The sequence below is a fragment of the Caloenas nicobarica genome, chromosome 3 (assembly GCF_036013445.1).
Source record: "Caloenas nicobarica isolate bCalNic1 chromosome 3, bCalNic1.hap1, whole genome shotgun sequence".
In the NCBI taxonomy this organism is placed as follows: Eukaryota; Metazoa; Chordata; class Aves; order Columbiformes; family Columbidae; genus Caloenas; species Caloenas nicobarica.
The window spans coordinates 66,973,012-66,995,341 of record NC_088247.1 but is presented as its reverse complement, the minus strand read 5'-3'; the positions used below and the strand labels follow the sequence as shown (position 1 = coordinate 66,995,341).

General features: G+C 39.1%; 1 protein-coding gene across 4 annotated transcripts in view; it reads right to left on the bottom strand.

Annotated features, from left to right (window-relative positions):
* The window catches only part of RGS17 (regulator of G protein signaling 17), a 71,496-nt gene that overhangs the window by 24,477 nt on the left and 24,689 nt on the right, over positions 1-22,330 (bottom strand). Inside the window, exons 1-2 of one of the 4 annotated variants that reach the window (XM_065632053.1) lie at positions 7,524-7,617; positions 4,836-4,979 (exon numbers count right to left, since the gene is read on the bottom strand). In XM_065632053.1, the coding sequence (XP_065488125.1) occupies positions 4,836-4,954 (119 nt within the window). In that variant the 5' untranslated portion in view covers positions 4,955-4,979; positions 7,524-7,617. The other 3 variants (XM_065632056.1, XM_065632055.1, XM_065632054.1) reach the window with 3 other exon arrangements.

Below are 22,330 nucleotides of genomic sequence, written 5' to 3'. Positions count from 1 at the left end.
ATCACCAGGCATCAGTGTCACACAGCTTTAACATTCACTGAGCACCTTATGAAAGGAAGAAAGGATAAAAAGATATCACTCCTGCTCTGGGCGGGAGACAAAAGAGGAAGCAAATAAAATTGGCAGAATAGCCAACCTTCTTGTGCTAGCGTCTTGAGAGGTTTTTTTTAAGAATGTGATTTACAGGTGTTTTCAAGAGAATGACTGGCTCAGGAAGCTGGAGTAACAGATTACTAAATAAGGTTGGAGAGGTGAAATACCAGGCTTCTATCTTTGCCTCACCAGGTGGAGCTCAAAACTGTAAAGCCATAGCACTAAATACTAAATGTGCAGCTCTCTGGAGAAAGTGTAATTGAGGAGATTATAGACTGTCATGTTAGGAGTCTTACTGCAAATTTTGCAACTCTCAGGCTACCCGAGCCATTGAAATTACACCTAGGAAGGAAGCCTTTTCTTCTGTCCTCTGTGGGAATGATGTTTTGTGGAGGCTGAAGACACAGGGTGAGATTCGGTCCAGCACCTTCAGTATCTGACTGTTACTTATCTGTTAGATGGTTTAGTGAGGCAGTCTTCCTGAAGTAAATGCCTAAGGTCTATATCTGGTCAGTGTAGAGAGGAAGGTCCTATAGAAGATGTTCAGAGGGATATATCATCTGCTTCTGTGGCAGGTGGACAAGCTTTTCCTGTTGGGGACTTCAGAAGTACTTTATTTTCTCCACTAAGGGGGACAACTTCCTTTGTTACTGATCCTCAGGCACCCACTCAGGGTTTAAACTACTTGGTCAACATCCTGACCATACCTATAACATTAAAATGGCCAATTTAAGGAGTCTGTTTATCTCCGCCTTTTCCAATCTGAGCAAACTTTGGTAATCAGCCCTGCTTTGTTCTTGTAAACTGAGCAATTTACTGTCCTGACAATTATCAGCACCAATAGATGTACCAGGTCTGTCTAGGATAGAGTTAATTTTCTTTGTTGCAGTCCATATGGTGCTGTGTTTTGGATTTGTGACCAAAACAGTGTTGGTAACACATCAATGTTCTAGCTGTTGCTGAGCAGTGCTTGCACAGCATCAAGGCTTTCTCTGTTTCTTATACTGCCCTGACAGTGAGGAGGCTGGGGGTGGGCAAAAAGCTGGGAGGGGACACAGCTGGGACAACTGACCCCATCTGATGAAAGGGATATTCCACACCACATGACATGGTGCCCAGCAATAAAAGCTGGGGAAGAAGGAGGAAGAGGGAAGGTTCAGAGATGTAGCATTTGTCTTCCCAAGTAACTGTTACGTGTGATGGAGCCCGGCTTTCTTGGAAATGGCTGAACACCTGCCTGACCGTGGGAAGCAGTGAATGAATTCCTTATTTTGTTTTGCTTGTGCATAAATCTTTGCTTTGTCTATTAGACTGTCTTTATCTCAACCCATGATTTTTCTCACTTTCACCCACTTCTCTTTCCTCATCCCACTGGGCAGGAGTGAGCAAGTGCCTGGGTGGGGCTGAGCTGCCTGTTGGAGTGAACCCACAGCAATGGAGAAGTGCTCCAAATATTTGTTACCTTTAAGAGGGGATTATTAGAGAAAAAAAATATAAGATGTACTGAATAATTTTTGGATCTTTTTGCTGTTAACAAGTCTCTATTAGGCAAGGTACTGTTTCCCCAAACAAAAGTGTGACTATTTACCTATCCTGTTATGCATACAGAAGACTTAATGCCTATTCTGATTCTAACACAGGGCGAAATAGAAGTAAATAAACATCACATGATTCACAACAGATATTTTTAGAATTCTAATGATTTGTTTGGCTATATGAACTATTGAATTGACTCTTCAAACAGATACAAGTGAAAGCTTTTTACTAAAAGCTGCACAGACACCTATCCCCTCTTTCTATAATGATGAGAAAGTTGAGGCACTAAGAGGTCAGTGATGTAAGAGCTGTCCTCCGTCACACAGGCTGGTGGTGGAAAAACAGAAGAAAAGTCTCCTAATCTTGATATTGACAGTTAAAGCATTGTCATCACCATTAATGAACACAGGAACATTTCCAGACAGGTATCTCTTGAGAAACTTGTATTACTCAAATACAAAGATCTGTGGAATTAGAGAAAGCACACAATTTCATTAGGTCCAGAGAACCTGTTATGATTATCAGTTAGGCTTTCCTATTACAGAGAACTACCCTAGAGAATTACCTACCTAGAATGACTAGTAAAGCTTTTTACATATATATTTTAAAATTATTTTTGTAGTGGCAAGAATGGTAATCTGTGTTCTACCTGGACAGTTCAAAAATTTACCAAACAAATTTGGTGCGAGAACCAATTACTTCATTTTAACTCAGATTATGAAACATTCATATTGCCTTTTTCAAAGTTTTGTCTCATCTCTCTTGTAATGGAGTCTTCACTATGGAAGATAAAGCTGGAAAAGTCATTCTATCACCTGTTCTACCTTTTTGATTTTAGAAAACACAAGTGATGTCACTATCACCTTTGGCCCATTCTTTGACTTAATTCTGAAAACTAGCTTAAATTGACAGGATTTCTCCATGCTCAATCTAATCTACTTTACCAAAAAAACCCTCCAACACCCGAAATACAGGGTATTAACAACAAAAACAATTATTAAAGCAGCTGAAGAGACATCCTACATTTCAAAGCAATAATGACTCTAATTTACATTTAATATGCATAAACTGTTGAAATACATAATGGTATTGCATCCTAAGGAGTGGAGGCACTCCAAGGCTCACAAAGCCCATGAAAGCTTCAAAGTAGAGTATAGTTGTCAAATCAGACTTCTTGAGTTACAGCATGCTTGAAAAATAAAATAAATTGTCTTTGAGTTTTAGAAATTAGACTGATACTTTTATGGCCATTCATATTCCAGTATGCAAGGCAAAAGCCAACCCTAGCTGTACATGCACAATGATGGGCTTTATTTCCATCCAGTAAAGAGATGTTGTAGTCATGCTGGATAATTATATGAAAACGTCATCTCAGGGATTGTTAAAAAGCAAGCAGAGTGCTAGGAATTAATAAAAAAGAGCAAACACAAAACATGGTGCACTTTTCGTGACTATTGCAGCAGATCTAGTCAGACATCTCAGACAGGAGACAGTAAAATGGGAAAGGCACATAGTAAGACACAAGATAGGTGGATAGATAGAAGAGAATTAAGGATCAACTATGGTCTGGCTAAGTTGCTGTATGACAGAGATTAAAACAGAGAACACTATGGAAGAAAAGGCATCAGAAGTTGGATATGAAAGAGCTCTAGAAAAACTTGATCATCCTGGGAACAATCATTCACTGTTCTTCACAGTCATAAGAACAAGGAGGCATCAAATGAAATTAACATCTTGTAGGTTAAAACAAATAAAAGGGAGTAATAGTTCACAGAGTGCACAGGTCTGTTGTAGAATTTATTGCTATGGGAAACTCTGGATGCCTAAAGTTTACATGAGTTCAGGAAGTTACTGTAGAAAATGGTTTGACAAATTAATGAAAGAAAGTTCCATCAAGGGCTATAAAACACACAGAAATAACCTCTGGGCCAGGAAGTCCCTAAGTTGCAGACTGTCAAAAGTTGTGAGGAGTTTTGCTGTGGATAGGTTGAGGAGGTGCATGTCCACTTGTTTTATCCTTTCTTTGTGGCATCCGCTACACTTCCTCAAATAGGATACTGAGCTAAATGAACCTTTGGTCTGTAACAGTATAGGTAGTCTTACATTGTGCCCTTGTCACAATGCAGAGATGACAGTGTCAAAACATCCTCCCTTTTCTTCCCATTTAATACACTTTCACCTCTTTGCTGTATGGATTGAACACATTGCAAAGTATTTCTGAAAAAGCATGAGCTCTTGCTCACCCTTGCTCCAAATATCCTCTGCCTCCAGGTGAAACTAGAAGTAACAGCCAAGGCAGGTCCATCCTAGTACTGCCTCCAGGATGTGGCATCTTGGAAAAAGCTGTCTCATTTGATGCCTGGTGCATACATGCGGGTATGTATTCTTAAATATATTTGGGACAAATCGCCTCAGATTTTAGAGTGGGGCTTGAAGGCCAATTCATATGAAAATAACACAGATATACAGAGGAATGGTCACTGCAAAAAGACTGAACTGTGTATGTAACAGGGTGCACAGGCTCCAAACAGTACTTTTTGTTTCAACACTGTGTTCATGAAATTAAGAAATAAAGACCTGATGCATCTCAAGACACCAAGAATTTAAAGCTGTTTCTGCTGTTTCTTTGACTTTCCAAGTGAAGTCTTTGTTTAGGAAGAGACAATCAACCACAATTTTTGAGCCTCTTTTCCACTAAAATTATGCCACACCACTTAAAAGATAAAGTGGAATTTAAGGCTTCTGTTCTCATATTTACAGAATATACATTATTCAACAACTAAGTAGTAAAAGATGTCACCCTATATTCACATTTATGACCTTCTCTCTTTTTCCTTCCTGAATGCAGAGAACTACAGTATCAAAAGTACAAGCGAAAAAAAAAAAAAGTTTTGAATTTAAAATAGAAAATGTTCAGTACCAAGTCTCTCATTCACATATACTAGTTTTACAAATGAAATTTCCTCTTTTAGTTATAGTTTGAGTAGTGTAAATATAGCTTGAATTTACTATTCTCTCCTCTTCCCCCTCACAAGATGTCCAATCAAATCAGGGAATTGTTTAACCAAATTTTTAAGCTAAATGTTAAGTTGTGCCTCTTGGCAGCAATGCTCTCCCAGAAGTTTGCATGTTCCCCATGCTTGGCACTTTCCATTCTCATCATTTACCTGTGGCAGATATGAAACCAAATATACTACAGGACATACCATGAACAGCTGCAGCAACAGCACCAACAAAAGCAACATGTGTTGTTGGGCCTTTGGTTTCCAGGTGCTTGAGACACAGCTGATGTTCCTTCATTTTGTGACTGCTGCCTCTTTCTCATCTCAGCTACTTCAGTGCCCAAGTGGCTATAAGAACACAGACATAAGAGATGTACAGAATTACTATAGGCTGTAATAAAGTACATTGACATTTCTACAATAATCTCTGATTCTGCTGATTATCAGAGCTTGTGGCAACAAAAGCACATGGCCATCAACTGTACCGGCCAAGTAATAGTTCTATTGTGTCAAAAGCGGTTTCCAGAAGACCACATTTTAGTGACACACTTACGCTACCGTGCCTTTGAATCACATCTATTCTTATTGCTTTGGCCAGACTAAAAGGTCTGTTTATTACCGTTCTGAACAGCAAGCTACACAGCTTGTGTAGCACTTGGTAGAGCCTGAGTTGTTCCTTACCATATGACTATCACAGCTCTTTCCATTGTACTAAAAATACAGTGGGATGGTTATTCACTTTAAACATGAGCTGGAAACATCTTTTTTGCTTCTTGACTTCTCTGGTCAATGCTGGACCAATAAAATTGATATAATGGATGTTATATCATGGGCACTAATAGCCATCTGTTAAAAGCCAGGATTATTATAAATATCATAACTGGGAAGTTTGCTACTGGAGAGTTATTTTCTTTAAATAAAAGGAATATTAAATATGTATTTCCAAAATACTTTTCCAAAAGCTTTGAGACTATTTTCTGGTCACAGAAAATTTTCTCCTTCTTATGTTTCATTGGGCCAAAATATTTTTCTTTCCAGCAACTTGCAATATGCAGCTGGAAGTAACATTCTACGCATTACTTAGTTTTCAAGAGAAGTTAAAACATTTACTGCTAACTTATGTTATTTAGGAAGGTTTAGATGTCAGGATCCTTCTAATGTTTCACATCTTCTTAGTACAACTATAAGTTTCCCAGAGTGATGGCTATTAAAAGCATATGTAAATTAGAATAAATTTAGTACTTTTGCCTTTGAAAAAGTACAAACAGATTACTGTGGTGAGGAGCCCAGTTTAAAAAAGAAGTGGGTAGAAGGTGGCCTGGTGTGAACAGCATGTTCTGTGCTCCACACACCCAGGGCATCCTGCTGCAGCCAGGAGTGCTGAGGAAAGGCAGCTCTGGTTGATTTACCACCTAAATACATCACGTGCAGACAACCGAGAGATGCGCTACTCCATCCACATGCATTCAAGCAGCAGCTGGGAGTTTGCATTTACAGGGCTGCTAAAACTCCTGAAATTCTTCTTCTGTAGCAGTGTTTGTATAGACAATTTGCACACAACAACATGCACCAAGGATACGAAGCATCAGAACCCAAATTCATGTTGCAAAACTCAGTTTCAGCTTCTTGCATAGCTAACTTCTATGTATGCTGTCACTGAATAGAATCAAGTCACTTCTGAAGTGTTTGGTCAAATTAAACAATGAAGAAACATTTAGCTACCTGTGGTGAGGGCACCTGCTTATGCTATTGATATAATTTATTACGGTTTATAGTTGCTGCACTCTTGAAGATCAAAACGCCATAATAAAAAACAAACTTTTAAAAAATAAAATGTAAATATCTGTTGTTAACAAAGGATGCTTTGACGTAATAGAGAAAATGCCCACATTTTTACAACAGAAGATTTTGTAGCATAATATGTAGCTCAGATGGTGAGTGACAGTATGAAATCACTTTCTTCAAATTGCAGTGCTGAACCTCTGCTGACTGCGCATGATAGCTGTGTCATGCTGTGAATGGTACTTGCTTCAGCAAGTGCAATGACTGTGGTTAAAGAAATTAAAGCCAGATATTTTCACTGGGAATGTTTCTTTCTTGTAAGTAAGATAGAGATTCTAGAAACGTTTGTACAAAATCACAAAATTTATTCATTTCAGAAACTGGTGAAATTACCCACACTTAGGTATTTGGAATGGAAACATCCCATGCATTCCACCTGTGTTCCTAAAGTTATACATATATTAAAAATGTACTATAGCTAGAACCTCTTGCATTATAAATATAAGGGGGCAGGAGGAAGGTTACCTATTCAGACATGATGATGACAGTTGGTGACTTCGCTGTAGTTTTACAATAACTTCAACATAGCACAAGCTGACATGTCACTGAAATAAATGTCTCTCTCCCTTTTCTCCTGCACAGCTCACAGTTACTCATTCTCTCACCTGAGCTGTCCCCTTCTCTGTGCTGGAAGCAGCATTTGTGCAGGTACTTGGTGAAGTGGATAAAAGAGCAGGCATGATTTAAAATTAATCCAGAGGGGAAAGAAAAAATCCAAAATTAATTTTAACCTGGTTCAAGTCCCAGTCTCATTCACCTTGGACAGATGTGAGCACTTAGGCCAGAGCAAGGGAGGAAACGGGACAGTGCAGCACAGACATCAGGCACTGGGGACTACTCCCTACCGTCCCTGCTTACACTTGCAGGAGCTGATGCTGAAACAGGTGGGAGTTGCTGAGCTGCAGAAAGGGAAAATCCGTGACTGTAGTTCCCAGCACACAGCATGTGGCATGTCTGAGGGGCAGAGTCAGGAGTGTGGTTTCACGGGAATGGTCCATGTCCTCAGTCCTGCCCAGCAACATCTATCACTGAAAATTCCCCAGCATTCACCTTTCGGTATGGAGTGCCACGGCCAGCTGTTTTGCAGGTTTGCAATCTGACAGTACATGGTATCAACAGGAGTTGTGAGGAAACAGGTCTTCATTGTAGAGCATTTCAGGCGGCATGGTTTTCTCTAAGGCTGCTCAGAGCTCACAGGCCAGCCAGTCTTTAGAGTGAGACTGCTTGTTTGCTATGCTATTGCCCCCCCCGCCCCGCAAGTCGTGTGTATTTACATCCAGGGATAGTTTGCATTCTAGTCGTAATACAGTATGTTTGGCTACTTGAGGCTAAATCATTAATTATGACGCTAGGAGAGTGCCGCAAGGGGTTGTATTTTGAGATCAGTTGGTACCATGGATACTGTGTAGTGGGACTACCCTCAGCTTCCAGTTATAATGGGCAAAGATCTTACTGGCACAGTGGGACAGAGTTGTATTTAATTCATTTCAGATTCTGTCCTTTCCACAGCTGATGTTGGTGTTCAATCTGAACCTTGCTGTATCTGAAAACGCAAACTGTTATTTAGCTTGGTGTGACTGGCATGCTGATCAATAAAAGCACAAGGCTGAAAATCGAAGCAATGAGACAGTGTTCGCAGTGAACACATGAATGATGTTCACTCCTTTGGCTTAACCAATGGCTGAAGTCAAAGCTATCAGCCCTTTTCTTTTGCAAGTGTTGCATTCTCTTGGAGAGCTTCTAAGCGGAAGTCTATAAGAAATAGGAAAAATCCACCCTGTGATGCAAACCAATAATGTTTACTGAATATGAAATAGGATGGGTGGAAACTTTAGTTTCATGCTTATTTTTGTTGGATTTCATGTTTTGTGTTGTATTTGCAAATACCAGATGTCGTCTACGCAAAACTGTAATAGATTTCATTAGATTATTTAGGATGCAGAAGCAGGAATATCTTAATTCTTGGCTATATTTAGAGACTGACTGTAGACAAAGGGTTTATATTTGGTGCCCTGGTCCAAGGCATGAAAAAGAAATTTAGAATCTTTAATTCAGCAAGACAGACTGATGAGATAAATTATTTTTTCAGTAATTAAGTGTGAAAGTTAGTACATAACTGTGAAGGAGTAGACTATTGTGAACTGATCTTGAGCAAATCTTCTAAGTTAGTGGTAAAAATGCACACACTGCCTCCAAGATTTCAGTTTGCCTTTTAGCTTTTTCAACATTTTCATTCTTCTTAAAATGCTCTAACTTGGCAAAAATACTGGGTGGTGAAGGTGGGCCTTTGTCCAACAGAAATAATATTTCTCCTTGTTACTCTAGATGATCGCTCAGGCTGTCACAACATAGGTATAAGCTGCTTCTGCCAGTTTTGCATCTGTTTCTTCATCTCCATTTGGTGGCATGGTTTACTAACAGTGCTATGCTTTCCATTTGCTCTGATAGGAAATAGGAATAGTATTCTGTTTTGCTTGACTGACTCATTCTCTTGGGGATGGTTAGATATTACGGCTCTCTGAGCAACCCCATAATCACGAAGGATTTCATTTTGCAGAACATCTGCTGTCCCTACTGTGCAGCTGACGAAAGGAACCCAAGGGTACAGCAACTGTTTATTAGACAAGTTACGAGACAGGTAGCTCATATAAGCTGCAAAGTAAAGAAGTCTGTACAACCCTGTGTGTATCTTCAGTCTTGCATTGCTAGAGGAATATGAGAACTAAGAAACCCTTAGAAATTTGGATTAAGGCTTCCTGTCAGTTGTGGAACCGATGGCACAAGGATCTATTTCTATGTTTAGACAGTGTAATTACCACTTATACCACTGGGTACTCAGGGGTAATTATTGCAGAAATTCCCTTGTGCACAGAGCACTGCCTTGGGAAGAGAGCTCAAAAGCGAATAACTGATGGAAGAATCATTTGGTTTATTACACATATACCTGGGCAGCCCTATTGAACACTGACTCCAGTCTGTTCAAATTCCACAGAGTGCCTCCAGAAGATGAAAAGAAGGCAATTTCTGAACAGTTACACCTCCCTGACTCTCCACCTCCTGCAGGACTTGTGCTAAGGTTTTAGAGTGTTTTCCCCAGAAATTCCCAAGGTGTTGGACATGGCACAAAACAACACAGGCTGTATCATTTCAGTTATTTCAGTGGCTCTATTGATGTCTACACTCAGATGGAGTAACTTTTTTTTTTTTTTTTTTTTTTCCTGGTATCCAAAGTGTATCATTACTGCCCTAGAAATTATCTGAACTTTCGGCACTGTCCCATCCAGTCCCCTCTGCTCATTTGGGAGCTTCCCCCTGCACTTGACCTTCCTGTAAGCATTTCTGCTCCCTCTCAGGACTGAGAGGGCGTTCCCTGGAGAAGTTCATGCACTAGGGGGTCGTAGAAACATCTTGAAATTCCATTAGGGATTGTGAAATTTTTATGGTACCTTCTAGAGCGATTCCCTAGTGGCTGTTTTGAAAGAGAGATATCATATAAGGGTGTGGATAAACACACACCATAATTTTCTCCAGCAGGCAAGTGACATTATGTCTTCTGTTACAGGTAGGACACATTGGGGCTTAGCTTTTAGGACAGAATTGGAGCAGAATTGGCTAGAGCAATCTGTCTTTTTTTCAAACTTCTGCAATAGGCAAGAAAGATCACCTTGCATCAGAAAGGCGCAGTCAATGACCTAAGGATATCAAGGGTTGTTTACTCTTCAGCCAAGAAACTTAGCCCTTACAATACTTCTTTTTTGGGGGGAGGGCGGTTGGAGGAAGACGTGTGATCTATCACATCAGCTCTTCTGCATTGCTTTGCTTCCTTTAACTTTGCCAATAAAGGACCAAAACCTCAACTGTGTGGCTTACATAAATTCAGAAGTTATACCAGTTTATAACAGCCCCAGATGTGACTCTGTTGATCTCTTAAGCATACTTCATGTTTTCACTGTCTCAACTGGTGTTCACTTGGTACATGGATTCCTGACAAGAATTGTTTTTAGATGTAGGGATGTTGAAAGCTTTCAAGGTCTAAGCATTGAGGTTAACATTGCCCATTTAAGACAACCAGAATTCATTGTAAGAAATAAATGTACACTGAGGAAGGCTTTGTATATGGTGGATTCAAGACTTCTAACTGTCATTTCAGATTGTCCACATATTTGGAAAGTCTCAACATTTATGACAACGGAGTTATATTAACACTTCCTTGATTTTTTTAACTGGTTGTTGAGGACAATCAGAGTGATCTTTACAGGACTGACTGGTTGATGGATTTTAGTTTCCTAAAACAATCAGTGGGAGAAGTGACAGAGATATCCCTGAAACACTACTTTTTTTTTTTAGAGGAGTTAGGTGCCTTATTGAATTTTTAATATATAAAACATCTTCTTAACTCCAAATACTAAGCAAAAACCCTCAGAGAATGTCATAGTATGGTACTTCTAATGGTCTATCATCTATTATCTGTTTTAAAGTGATAAGTTTTTTAAGAACAGATTTACTAGTGTACCAGAATAATGCAACACAGCTTGGATTCACCTGCCAGTTAACTAATCTCACAGATGCAAGCACTGCTCTTGCAATTCAAAGACAGTCCTAACACAACATTGATCTTTTATTTGTGCTGTCTCCATTCATCTAGAAGAGTGTCTTAAGGGTACCACAAGCTAAATGGAGACAGACCAAGAGATTTTATTAGATGTATGTGAGCTATAAAGATTTCCCTACACGCCTTGCAATGGTGAGTGAGTAGTGAAATCAAGGCAGCAGAGCCGTGGGCACCCTTTTAAGTGCTGCTGACCACTTCTACAGTCTTCATAGAGCAAAGGCATTCATACTAGTCACTGCCCAAGAGAAAACTTGACATGGATGCATTCTCTCTTTTACCACGGAATCCTGGAAGGCATTCAGTATTTCACAAATAAATTCATGTAAAGTAAATAGAGAAGAATAACTCTACCAGAAGAAGAAGTGTAATTGAGTTACCTTGGGCTCCATTTACTTATTTCAATGTATCTGTAGTCTATTACAGAACAATTAGAAGTTATTGGCAACAATAGAACCTTAATTGCACCGTAATTGATTTAAATATAAACTACATGGAAAAATTCAATTAATTGCAGCAGTATGGAAAGTTTGAAATGTTGGCACTTTTAAGAATTTCTAAAAACTATTCTGGTTAACAGTAGTCATGACAGAATTTGAATTATAACTCAAAATTTTAAAATATTTGCTTTTCAGGTTCTTCAAAAACTGTATTTTGCAGCACATCTAAGTTCTTAAAACTTGTGAAGAGTAAGAAGGTCTGAATCAAAATGGAATTTGACCCACGTATTTATAACTAGACCTTCATATTGCATCCATGCTCCACGTTGATGTGCCATACAGGCAAATGCACAGATTCTGTGTTCTACATGTTGAGTTCAGCCAATAAAGGGCATACACATATTGTAGCTTTCAATTTTAAAAGCCTGGCTGCCTACAGCAAGCTGTATGAACCATTGCTTCTAACTCTGATGGTCCCATAGTGATTACCAAGGTGGCAGAACCATGAAGGGAATTTATTTCTTGAAGTATCTTGAAGTGCCCAAGACACCCTATGGCCTCCATTCTGTCATTCTTCTTGTATAAATGGCAGACAACCTTTTGGTAGCAACTTTTGAAATCGTAGGTTTCAAATACTTTTTGGCTTAGAGAACAGGTTATTGCACCTACTGAATTTTTCCTTTGAGAAACTGGAGCCTTGAGAATCTACAGCAAAACATCTTGCTCTTCTACTAGTAACTGCATCTCAGCAAAGAATTTCAAGACATGTACACCTCTACCACACAGATGGCTTTCTCCTCTCAGGTCTTCCACTCTGGAGATGTTTGACTCGTTTTAAAGCCTTTAAGAGCAAGCCCTAAGAAGGTCATAAAGCGGACATTCTGTCCATTGGCGGAATAGGAAGAAAAAGAAATTGTGTGCACACTTGGCAGAAAGTGTTCAGACATTAAGTGTTTTATTAGGATAGAACACTGCTACATGAATATTCCTTCCAATTGAAAGTGTGCAGTTTGGCTGAACATTACAAAATCCTTGTCTTGTATACAGTAATATTCTTTTTATGACTTTGCCAGACAGCTTTTGTGCTCATAAAGGATGTCTGAGATTTCTTCTTTATTATTTTATGGTGAACTTAGTATCCTGAGGAAGCCCTGCTTAAATCTCTGCATCATCAAGTAGATATGCACTTGTAGCTCTGAATCAGACATTACTGCTCAGTAGCAAAACATTAAGCCTGATAGCAATGCATTATTGAAAAGTCTGAGATGCCCACATGTGGTTTTTAAGGAGCTGTACTAAAATTATGATCAAGAGCACTCTACAGTCTTCAGAAACATTTTATAAAAATCAAAATGTAAAACTCATCAGGAAATCTTCTATCTTTTCACTGTATTGTTTTTATTTGCATGTATTTGAGAAACGTCTGAGAATTCCATTTTACACTACATCTATCTACCTGTTTGTTGTGGATAGCGTGGCTGCAGCTGACTTAGACACATGAAGCCCCTACACTTTAGGAAGCTGAAAAGATACTTTCCTCACAGGAAGGGAGATACAGATCTTGACAAGTTGCTGGAAAATTAAGGAAGTGTTTGTTACAGTCCATGACATTCCTCATGAAGAAAACACAAAGACAATTCTTGAGATTACAGAGAGCTGCTTTGCTGCATGCATTAGCATTGTGACTTCTAAATAAGCTTCCCTGTGCTCAAAGGTATTTCTCTGGGCAGAAAGACAGATGTCATTTGTGGGTTATGTGAACTGCACAAATTCTGTAAAAATTTCAGCAGAAATTTAAGAAAAAATCCTAGGACCAGCACAAGAATTTGTAGGATAAAAAGATTTGCAAATTCAATTCAAGTATCAAATAAGTTTTATGCTGGTGAACAACTTTTCTTCTGCACAGAAGACCATTCTGGCAATTTTCCATTTGCAGAAATGGCAGCATTTAATCAAATAAATGCACACAACTTTCATTTAAGGTGCATGTGCTACTACAGGCTGAAAAACAAAGGAAGGCACTAGGAAAATGGTTTTAGTGTAAGAATAGCTTTTCTGAAACTGCTCTGGACATTGTTCTAATCTTTGAAGTGAAAGAATCTACATTCTTCACTGTAAAATGAAGACTTGCAACCTCTGCTTCCAAGGCACTTTATTTTTTCAAATACTTTCTGGAAACAGAAGTCACAAATTTGGACAGAACTAGACTCACAAAGACTTCCTTAATACAAGGGTTTTGAAATAACTAGATAATTGGTCAACATGCTGGTTTTAGTTTCACTGACTGACTTTTCAGTTATCCTCTGACAGGATTTCTGTGTGTTCCTGCCCTCCGTTCCTCAGCCACCCTCAAAAGTAAAACAAAAAACCAGCCAAACAAACAAATAGTACAATAAATAAATAAATAAATAAATAAATAAAATCAAGATATTAGAGTAGCAGGGAGAAGGTATTCGATTAACATGATAAAGCTGAGAAGGAGAGGAGCAGAAGGTGGCCTTAGGGTCTTTTTGGATGGCAATAGTGGGAGAAGCTTAGTGCAAGCGCTACATGTGGATAGGCTTGATCTAAAACCAAGCTGCTTCCAATAAGAAAGGCAGGGGCAGGGATTGTCCAGGTACAATGCTCTGCTCACATTACAATACCTATGAACATCATGACCGTAGAACTAAAGGAATATTTACTCTTGACAGATAATGGTCAGACCAGGCACATTCCCATTGGTGACGAATATCCACTTCCCTGCCACAAGCTATGCTACTTCTGTTAAACTCATAGCAAGCTCCTGATGTTTCTGCTCCTCTAGTTAGTGCTAATGCTTGCTGATCTGAGGAGGGGAGAGGAGACGTCTGTCAGCTCTGCTGTGAAACCGATAACCTGCAGAGCAATACAGCAGGCAGATGTGTGTCTAATGCTGCTGCAGCAAGACTCGCTACAACTCATCCGTCAAAGCCACTAGGCAGCACAGGAAATAAAAAGAGATTTGTGGAGAAAAAGAAAAATCAGACTTCCAGGTTAAATCTCCTTGCCACTACAAGACCTTTCTAGAACTTACTCACTGTCTTTTCAGTGAGAGAAAGCAGGCTTTCTTTCCTTTCCCTTGTCCTTATTTTATTCCTTCACCTGCTGGAAGGATTGCCATGTAGAAAGCTGAAGCATCCTTTGTGTACCTCATCACCTGAGCATCTACCTCAGCTGCCCAAATGCTCATTAGCGTCTTGTTTGTTCAACTTGTCTGGAGGAGCGGGTTTCTCCAGAGCTACTCACAGGTCACTTTCCAACTACCACAAATTTATGTGGCTGTTGGTACTTTATAACGTCAGGTAGCGGACGCTTACAGCACAGTCTCTCTCCTCTAAACATAGAGGTATAATGCAAGTGTGCAGCAAAAGAAAGCCATAAATGTCTGAATTATACAGAAAATGCCTAACAGTCAAAGTAGTACCTCTTGAATTCACAGAGATTTCCAAAACATCGCACTGAGGCAGAGGGCTTGAGATGTTTCGAAACTAGTGTGAGGAGTCCCTAAAGCTAGTTAGCCTGTTGTGTGTTGGAAAGGATGCACTGAGGTTCAGACAAAAGAAAACAAAACCAATTATCATTTCTTATCTCTCCTTGCTCCTCCCATGGTCATTTTTTAATGTGTCAGTTTTAAAAATAGATTTCCAACTATCCTAGTGAACACATTTCTGTAGCGAGCTGTGCATGTATTCCTTCATATTCACCAACAGAAAAGAATAAATTATGTCTTCCTGCAGAATTCAACAGCTATCGCACTATGGAAAACTTACATATTAAAACCACAATATAGTAGGCTTTCTTCCTTTTTTTTTTCTTTCTTTTTTCTTTTTAACCCTATCAAGCATGTGAATTAAGTATTTTTTAGCATTTCTACAAATGCTAAATACAAATTTGTGGAGAAACAACCCACCATTTTTCCTCCTGGGAAAGGATATTTTACTTTGGAAGACAGGCACCAATAGTAAGTACTATTCCAGATGTTAATTTGTTCCCCATTTTCTTTGTATGAGGATATATTTGAAGTAGTATGTGCTTAGGACGGGCTGTGGTGGTGTTGAATTTTTTTCAAAGCTTAAGAAGAGAAAAAGAATTGCAAATCATTTGCTGCCCAGAAAACAGCAAAATACACCCAAACATGGAAAAACCTTTTGAAGATCACTTATAAGTGAATTACAAAAAAGTCTTACATAAAAGGTCTATTTTTAACACCCCATTTTTATAAAGTTTAAAGGATGGAACTTGAAACTACTCTCCCATAATATAAACTTCACCATTTTTCATAATCCAAGTCTACTTATTCTATCAATATTAAATAATCTACTGCTAAGATACAAGGGACTGAAAACATGCTGTGAAAACTTGAAAACTTTGAAATCTCTGAAAACATGAAAACTTTGGTATGAAGTGTCACATCTAGTCAGCTCTGTACATTTACGAGCTCTCTACTTTTATCTGAGCATCAGCACAGATTTACAATCACCAGCTATGTTACTGTATAGCAAAGCATTAAAGTAGCTCTTCCACTTGAGTATGCAATGGGGTAGAGTGAACCAATTTAATTTAGATAAATAGATCCCTGAAGATGAGCAGATGAGACCTCTTGGAACACTGTCTTCACAGATGACTCAGTGAAGCTTGATGTGAATGTCTGGTCTATCACCTCTCTTCCTATAAAAGCTCTGCTCACTGGCAGTGCAGCCTGTCTGATGTTCTTGTTTACTACCACAGACAATAGGCTTCCTGAGGGAAGTTCATCAGCATCCTTTTATCCAGTATTTCATAATGTTAAAAAAATTAGAGAGCTTTGCATAAAGGGTTATATTTCCTCTAGCCAATGAGATAAACTTAGGAAGTTCTCTTGCTGAATTTTAGAAAAAAATATGTCTCTAATCATAAGAAGACAAGGTAATGTTTTAATTTAAAAGAACTGCACAAGAGCTCTGGGCAGCCTGTTGACCGCGTGTTAAAGGACACCATTAAGTGTATTTAAAAGAACTATGGGCAATGTCACAGCTGGACTAGCCAGCTCTCCGCAGCTCCACCTTCCCCACAATTTGTCATCTCCCACAACTATATTGTGACTTTGGCACTGACTTCTGTTGCAAACTCTTTTTGAAAGTAGGACCTTGCTGTGAGATCTGTAAGAGGATGGGGAGCAAGGGAAGCTAGGGAACAAGCTTGAGTACAAGGCCAAATTTTACTGAGACCTCACACACCGATTGTCTCAGAGGACGTTCTCAGTGGGCTGTCACAGCAACACTTCCAGCAGCAGGGGTTTATACAAAGTCCATATTGGCCAGTAACAGTTAAGCTGGCAGAGCAAATCTCTCCGCAAGAGCTTTAGTAGGACTTCTCTCCTTCACCTGGCTGCTGTTCTGTGTTTTGTTTTGTTTTCATTTCATTTGGCTTTTTTTGTGTACTTGGGTTAATTTTCTGTTTTCAGAATATCTTTGAAAGTTTGACCTGTTGTTTGGTTGAAATTGGATGACACACATGAAGTTAGTGGAAAGGGACTGACAGGCAGATACGGCAAGGTCTCACAAGCATCATTGGCTTAGGAAACTGAAACAAAAAGTCAGAAACCAGATGAATGTGAAGAGCTTTGAGCAGTATGGCTTGGAATAGCCCACCACTAAATAATAAATTCCCATTCATCCAGCCACAGCTGTGACCCAGGTGCTATCTTCAGTCATTGAGGAAAAAGGTGAAGGGCATTATTGGGGAAGGGTGTGGAAGGCAGAGAGAAGAATAGTGCTCACTTTCTAGCCCAGCTATATTGAGTAAAGCAGAGCCAGACCCCACCATGGTTTTATTTTGTGTATCGGGAGTATTTAGACTAGATCCAGTCCTGCCAATTGTACAGCTTCATCACGTGCTTTGGGGAGGGGAAAAATGTTATGCAATAAAACTAAAAAATATGATTGAAGCTACTAAGCTTCACCTCAGGCTAAGGAGGAGGTTTAATATTAGAAACGACTTTAGTCTCTTTTTTAAAATGGCAACAATTAGAAAGAATGTTTATTAGACTTTTTTCTTTTAGCCCCATAAGACATAAAAATTAAAAATATTCCAGCTGAAATGTCCTGTTTTTATTTGCCTCGGTTGATTCTATTGAGGCAAAGGGTAGAGTATGTCATCTTATAATACTCACATGTTATTAGCAATAAATATTGAATCAGTTGCTTTAAAATATCTACACTAGTTATTCATAGTATCTTTTCTTCCAAACCCCTTCACAATAAAAGAATAATGAAACCTTTTTGAGTAAGTGAACTGGAGATTAGGGCATAGTGCTAGTAAAGCAGAGCTTGTTACGGACCAAGACATATCTTTCCTCTTATGAAAAATACAACATTTTCTGTATGACAGAACTCTCAAAAACATCCAGTGGTTGTAATATGCCTCATCCACTGAACCAACTCTTAAAAACTTCTCTAATTTGAAGCAAAGTGAAGATGGAACTCTTACCCTGAAGAAGGTGAGCATCTCTGAAACATTTTTACTCCTAAGACCTTCTTAGGTACAAAAGATTTTGGGGACAAAATCTTTTAAAAAATGCATAAATCACAGAAAACTGCCTGGAAATAATTTTATTTACTGCAAACCTATGTGTGTTTTAAGTATTAATATTAGACATAACATTGCTTCATACGGGTGGTTTCTAAGGTTGCATGATGTCAATCAGAGATTCCTCTGACATTCTAGCTTTCTCATGAAGAAAAAAAAAGTTACACTTGCTACAGTTAGATTCTTACCCTTTGAGGCAAAAGATTAATATTTGACACAGCTGTACAGCCTCAGAGACCTACTATATGTACTTCCTTTTTGATATCTGAATGATGTGGAACCAAATGCAATGATAAATAAGAACAGAGGCTTCACAGAAGACATTAAATACAATATTTCTCAATAAAGGAGACCACTGCTTGGTTTCAAGAGTGCTCAAACTAAATGATGCTTTCATGTTATGTTTTGTATTTGAGTCATGCCTCTTGCAAAGTTCTGGCACATTCAGTGACTGCAGAACTGGAAAAGCAAACCTCAGCATTTCTTCCCAGCACACTTGACACAAGTCAGCACGCCTCATGCCACTCTGTCAGTCCTTGCTAGTTCTAATAAACATCTCCTGAAGTGGCTACATTCCATATTATACAGAAGAAGAATAAAAAAACCCAGCAGAGTTACTCAGTTATGCTTGAAGACAACTGATGAAGAAGAACTGTCCTGTGCTGCACAGAGGAGCTGACAGATATGGAACAAATGCAGCTGATGTGGCAGGCATCCACAGCACCCACAGAGCACATGGGGATGGAGGTCTCCAGACTATGATTCTGCTGAAGGCCACCTGAAGCTGCTTCTGAAGGAAGGGCAGCTTACAAAGAAGAAGAAAAAATATAACAGATATTCGCCCTAACATTAATACTTTTCTCCAGCAGCACTGCAGCTGTTATATTTTGGTTGTTATTTAGCTATCCTCTCATGGGGGAAAAGTCACCTTGAAAACCCTATTCCTGGTTATGTATTTGTTGTTTTTCTTTCTGAGATACTGTCAGCACTTCCAGCGCTATGCTAACTTGTGCATCAGCATTCAACATTGGATAACTGAGCATTCAATATATTTGCAGTTAATAATCCAGTCATCTTTTATTCCAGGGCTGTCTTGGACAGTTAGGAAGCATTCTTCTGTTGATTAGTTTTCCTGAAGTTTGCAGAATCTTTCTAATGGCATATTCCAATGCAGTTCCTTTATTTTTTTCCACATTAGGCAGCCATACTTGTGTTGTTTGCAGGATGCTGACTATGGTGGACTTTGAGTTCTGAATGCCGTTCTACTTCAGGTCTAATTTTATGTTTGTCCTTATTTTCCACGGTATCAAAGCCCTGTTTATCATTTAAAACTTCACACAGGGGCACTTCCTTTGCCCATCAATAAACATATTAGTAAGAGTTAATCTTGGATCTTTCAGTAGGCCAAGAGCTCAAATTGCAGTCCTAGTCTGGTTTTGTGTCTAAACTCACCTTCCCAAAATTACCTTTGAATGCTACACCAGTCAGTAACTTCATTTTTACTTGCATGTAATACCTTGTTAAAAACCATGTTGTTTCTGGGGCTGATTTTTGTGCATTGCTCATATTTTGGACATAGCCTGGTGGTTAGCCATCTCTACTCAATTTAGGAAAATAATGAAAAAACCCAGATTCTTCAGTACCATCTACTTTCAGAAACATGAATGCTTCTGCCCTTCTTCTTTTTCAGAAACATCAACTCCTGCCAAATTGAAGGAATATCTGAAACTTCTCTATTAGCTTTCCCCATTTCCAGCTCTCGGTGGAGAATGATCTTTCCCTAAAGCTGGGGTAACAGTTTCCATTACTACTTTGGCGGCTCAGAACTGCTGCCCAGCTGTGGTCGGCGTCCCTTGCGAGGCCCTTGTATGACTTCCCCCCCCGAAGAGAAACGCGAGGCTCCATTCCTGGGCCCAGCCCTCCTAAGGATGCCATTCTGCAGAGGGAACTGCAGGAATCAGGTCCCCCAATACAGGCTGACATAACTCCATAAGCAATTCTTACTGCAGAAGGAACATCGCAACACGAGGGAGATTTGTTTTTTCTGTTTGGACGTAAATTCATCTGCCAGCCTTCCCTTCCACGTAAAGGCAGTGCTTTTAAGGACACACAAGCAGGAAATGGGTAAATGCATGTTCCCTGGAAGTTTTTTCAAGTTGAGTAATCATTACAGATAATCTGAACGTAGTTAACAAAAGTGATGAGAACCTAGAAGTTGTGTACTCCATCGATACCGCATGCTCTGACAGAAAAGCTAATGTAGCTGAACCAAAAAATGGCTTATAAAAATTTGTGCAGGTGATGTAGCTGGCCACTCCTGTTCAGGCTCTCATGAAGTCAACAGCTATCCTACTTGTGATGTATTTATCCATAAACAAAACTTTCAAATAATTTACTCTATTCTATAACTCAATAATATCCACAACTATTATTGCACTTTTTTCCCAGAAAAACAGACTCAAGTTAAATGCTGCTGATGATAGCAGATAGTAGACAAACCTTTTCAGAGGTATCTTCAAGTTATGTACTTTTAAAATGCAAAGGTTTCTGCAGAAACAAAAATAATTGTTTCTTGCTGCAAATTGCTGAACAACATTTAATCTGGTTCTGCCAAAGACTAATCAGAGCTTCCCTGTGACTGCTGGAAAATGGCATTTTTGTAACATTACAGGTTTCAATGAGTGTGGTAGTGGTGGAAAGATTTAGTCCGAATGCCCTATGTTTCTGATTGGGGGAATTCGCTCCCTTTACAGATTTGTTCAGTTCAACATTAGATGGTTTCTGCCACTGGTGCCACGATTCATTAATTTCCCAAATGCTGAGAGCATTCGCTAGATTTATCTCCTATGATGCACTGTTTTCCCTTCACTCCCTAAATCCCATAATGTATCACTGAAGTCCCATTACTAGAAGTGCATCATGGGAAATGGTGGGTAAAGGAGATCTTGATGCAATGGAAAGGTGCTATTCTGCAATTAATGCCTGAAATACTTTGACCGGAGTTGTTCAAATGATGCTTTGTTATTTCTAAACCAAAGTTCAGAAGTTTTGCAGTTATTTCAGTCATTTGAGATGAACACAAATATTTAAATATGACAGATTTCCATTGGATTGATATTCTCATTTTTGCCCAAGTTAATTTCTGGTTAAGAGCCAGAAGAGGGGCTGAAAAACTCCATTGTCACTTCTATCAGCTTTGTGGTCTTTTGCAATTCAAATTAATTCAAAAGAAGAATTTTGCTGGAGTGGGTCCTTTCCTATTCACATCACTTATTATTTTGATTGCCTATATTGAAACTATTATTTGTATTGGTGAATTGCCACTTTAGTGACAAAAGGCCAAATTCTGATGTCCCTGTTTAGTGGTAAATGTGACTACTCCTTTGCAGGTGTTCTTCCTTTGCAGAGGTGTCAGTGAGGCTGGGTTTTCTTGCACAAATCAGGAATTCCAATTACTCTGGCACTTGTGAAGGCTCCTTCTCTGCACATATCTAGTCCTCATTCAGCAGTTCATGACCACAGTCGCCATTTCAGTCAGCCTCTTGGTCGGCTGAAGTAAATCAAGCTGGAGCTGGGTCAAGTAATTTATAGCCACTACACTCCCTGTTTTCTTCCTTCCCATTCCCACTCCTACTGGCACATGTACACACAAGATGAAGTGAAGAAGAATTTTCATCAATTTATGGGTGTTACAAGGGATTCCTGTAACAGTAACATTCATGTCTTCCTGTCCTTAAGTCCTCAGGAAAGAAGGGTAGTCAAACAATGTAGCTGTTGATACTGAGACAGTGATCTGTTGTCTTCTTGGTGCATCTAAGGCTTTAATGTCAGTGAGGCCTATGCAAAGGATACTACTTTTATTGTCAAAGTTGAAAGAAGAATTTCTGCCACTACACCTGAGTATCTTCTATTTTTTTTTCATTACCTAAAATTTGCACTGAAGACTGGCTGCTTTATTTAATTAGGTATCTAGGGGGTCTCTGGCCATTTTGTCAGTTCTGCTCCAGAATTACACACAGTGCATTGCCTCTCAAGGAAAGTTGGTTTTCTTCTAAATGAAGAATTATTCACCACTGCTTCCAAATATCATTTATTCAAACTCTCTTGTAACATATTGATTAGGATGTTTAAAGTGAGTGATTTGTAGCAGTGAATAATTCCCAGCCTGGGGAACAAAGGTGTCTGACGAAGATGAGACTTGGAGAGTATCCCAAGGCATT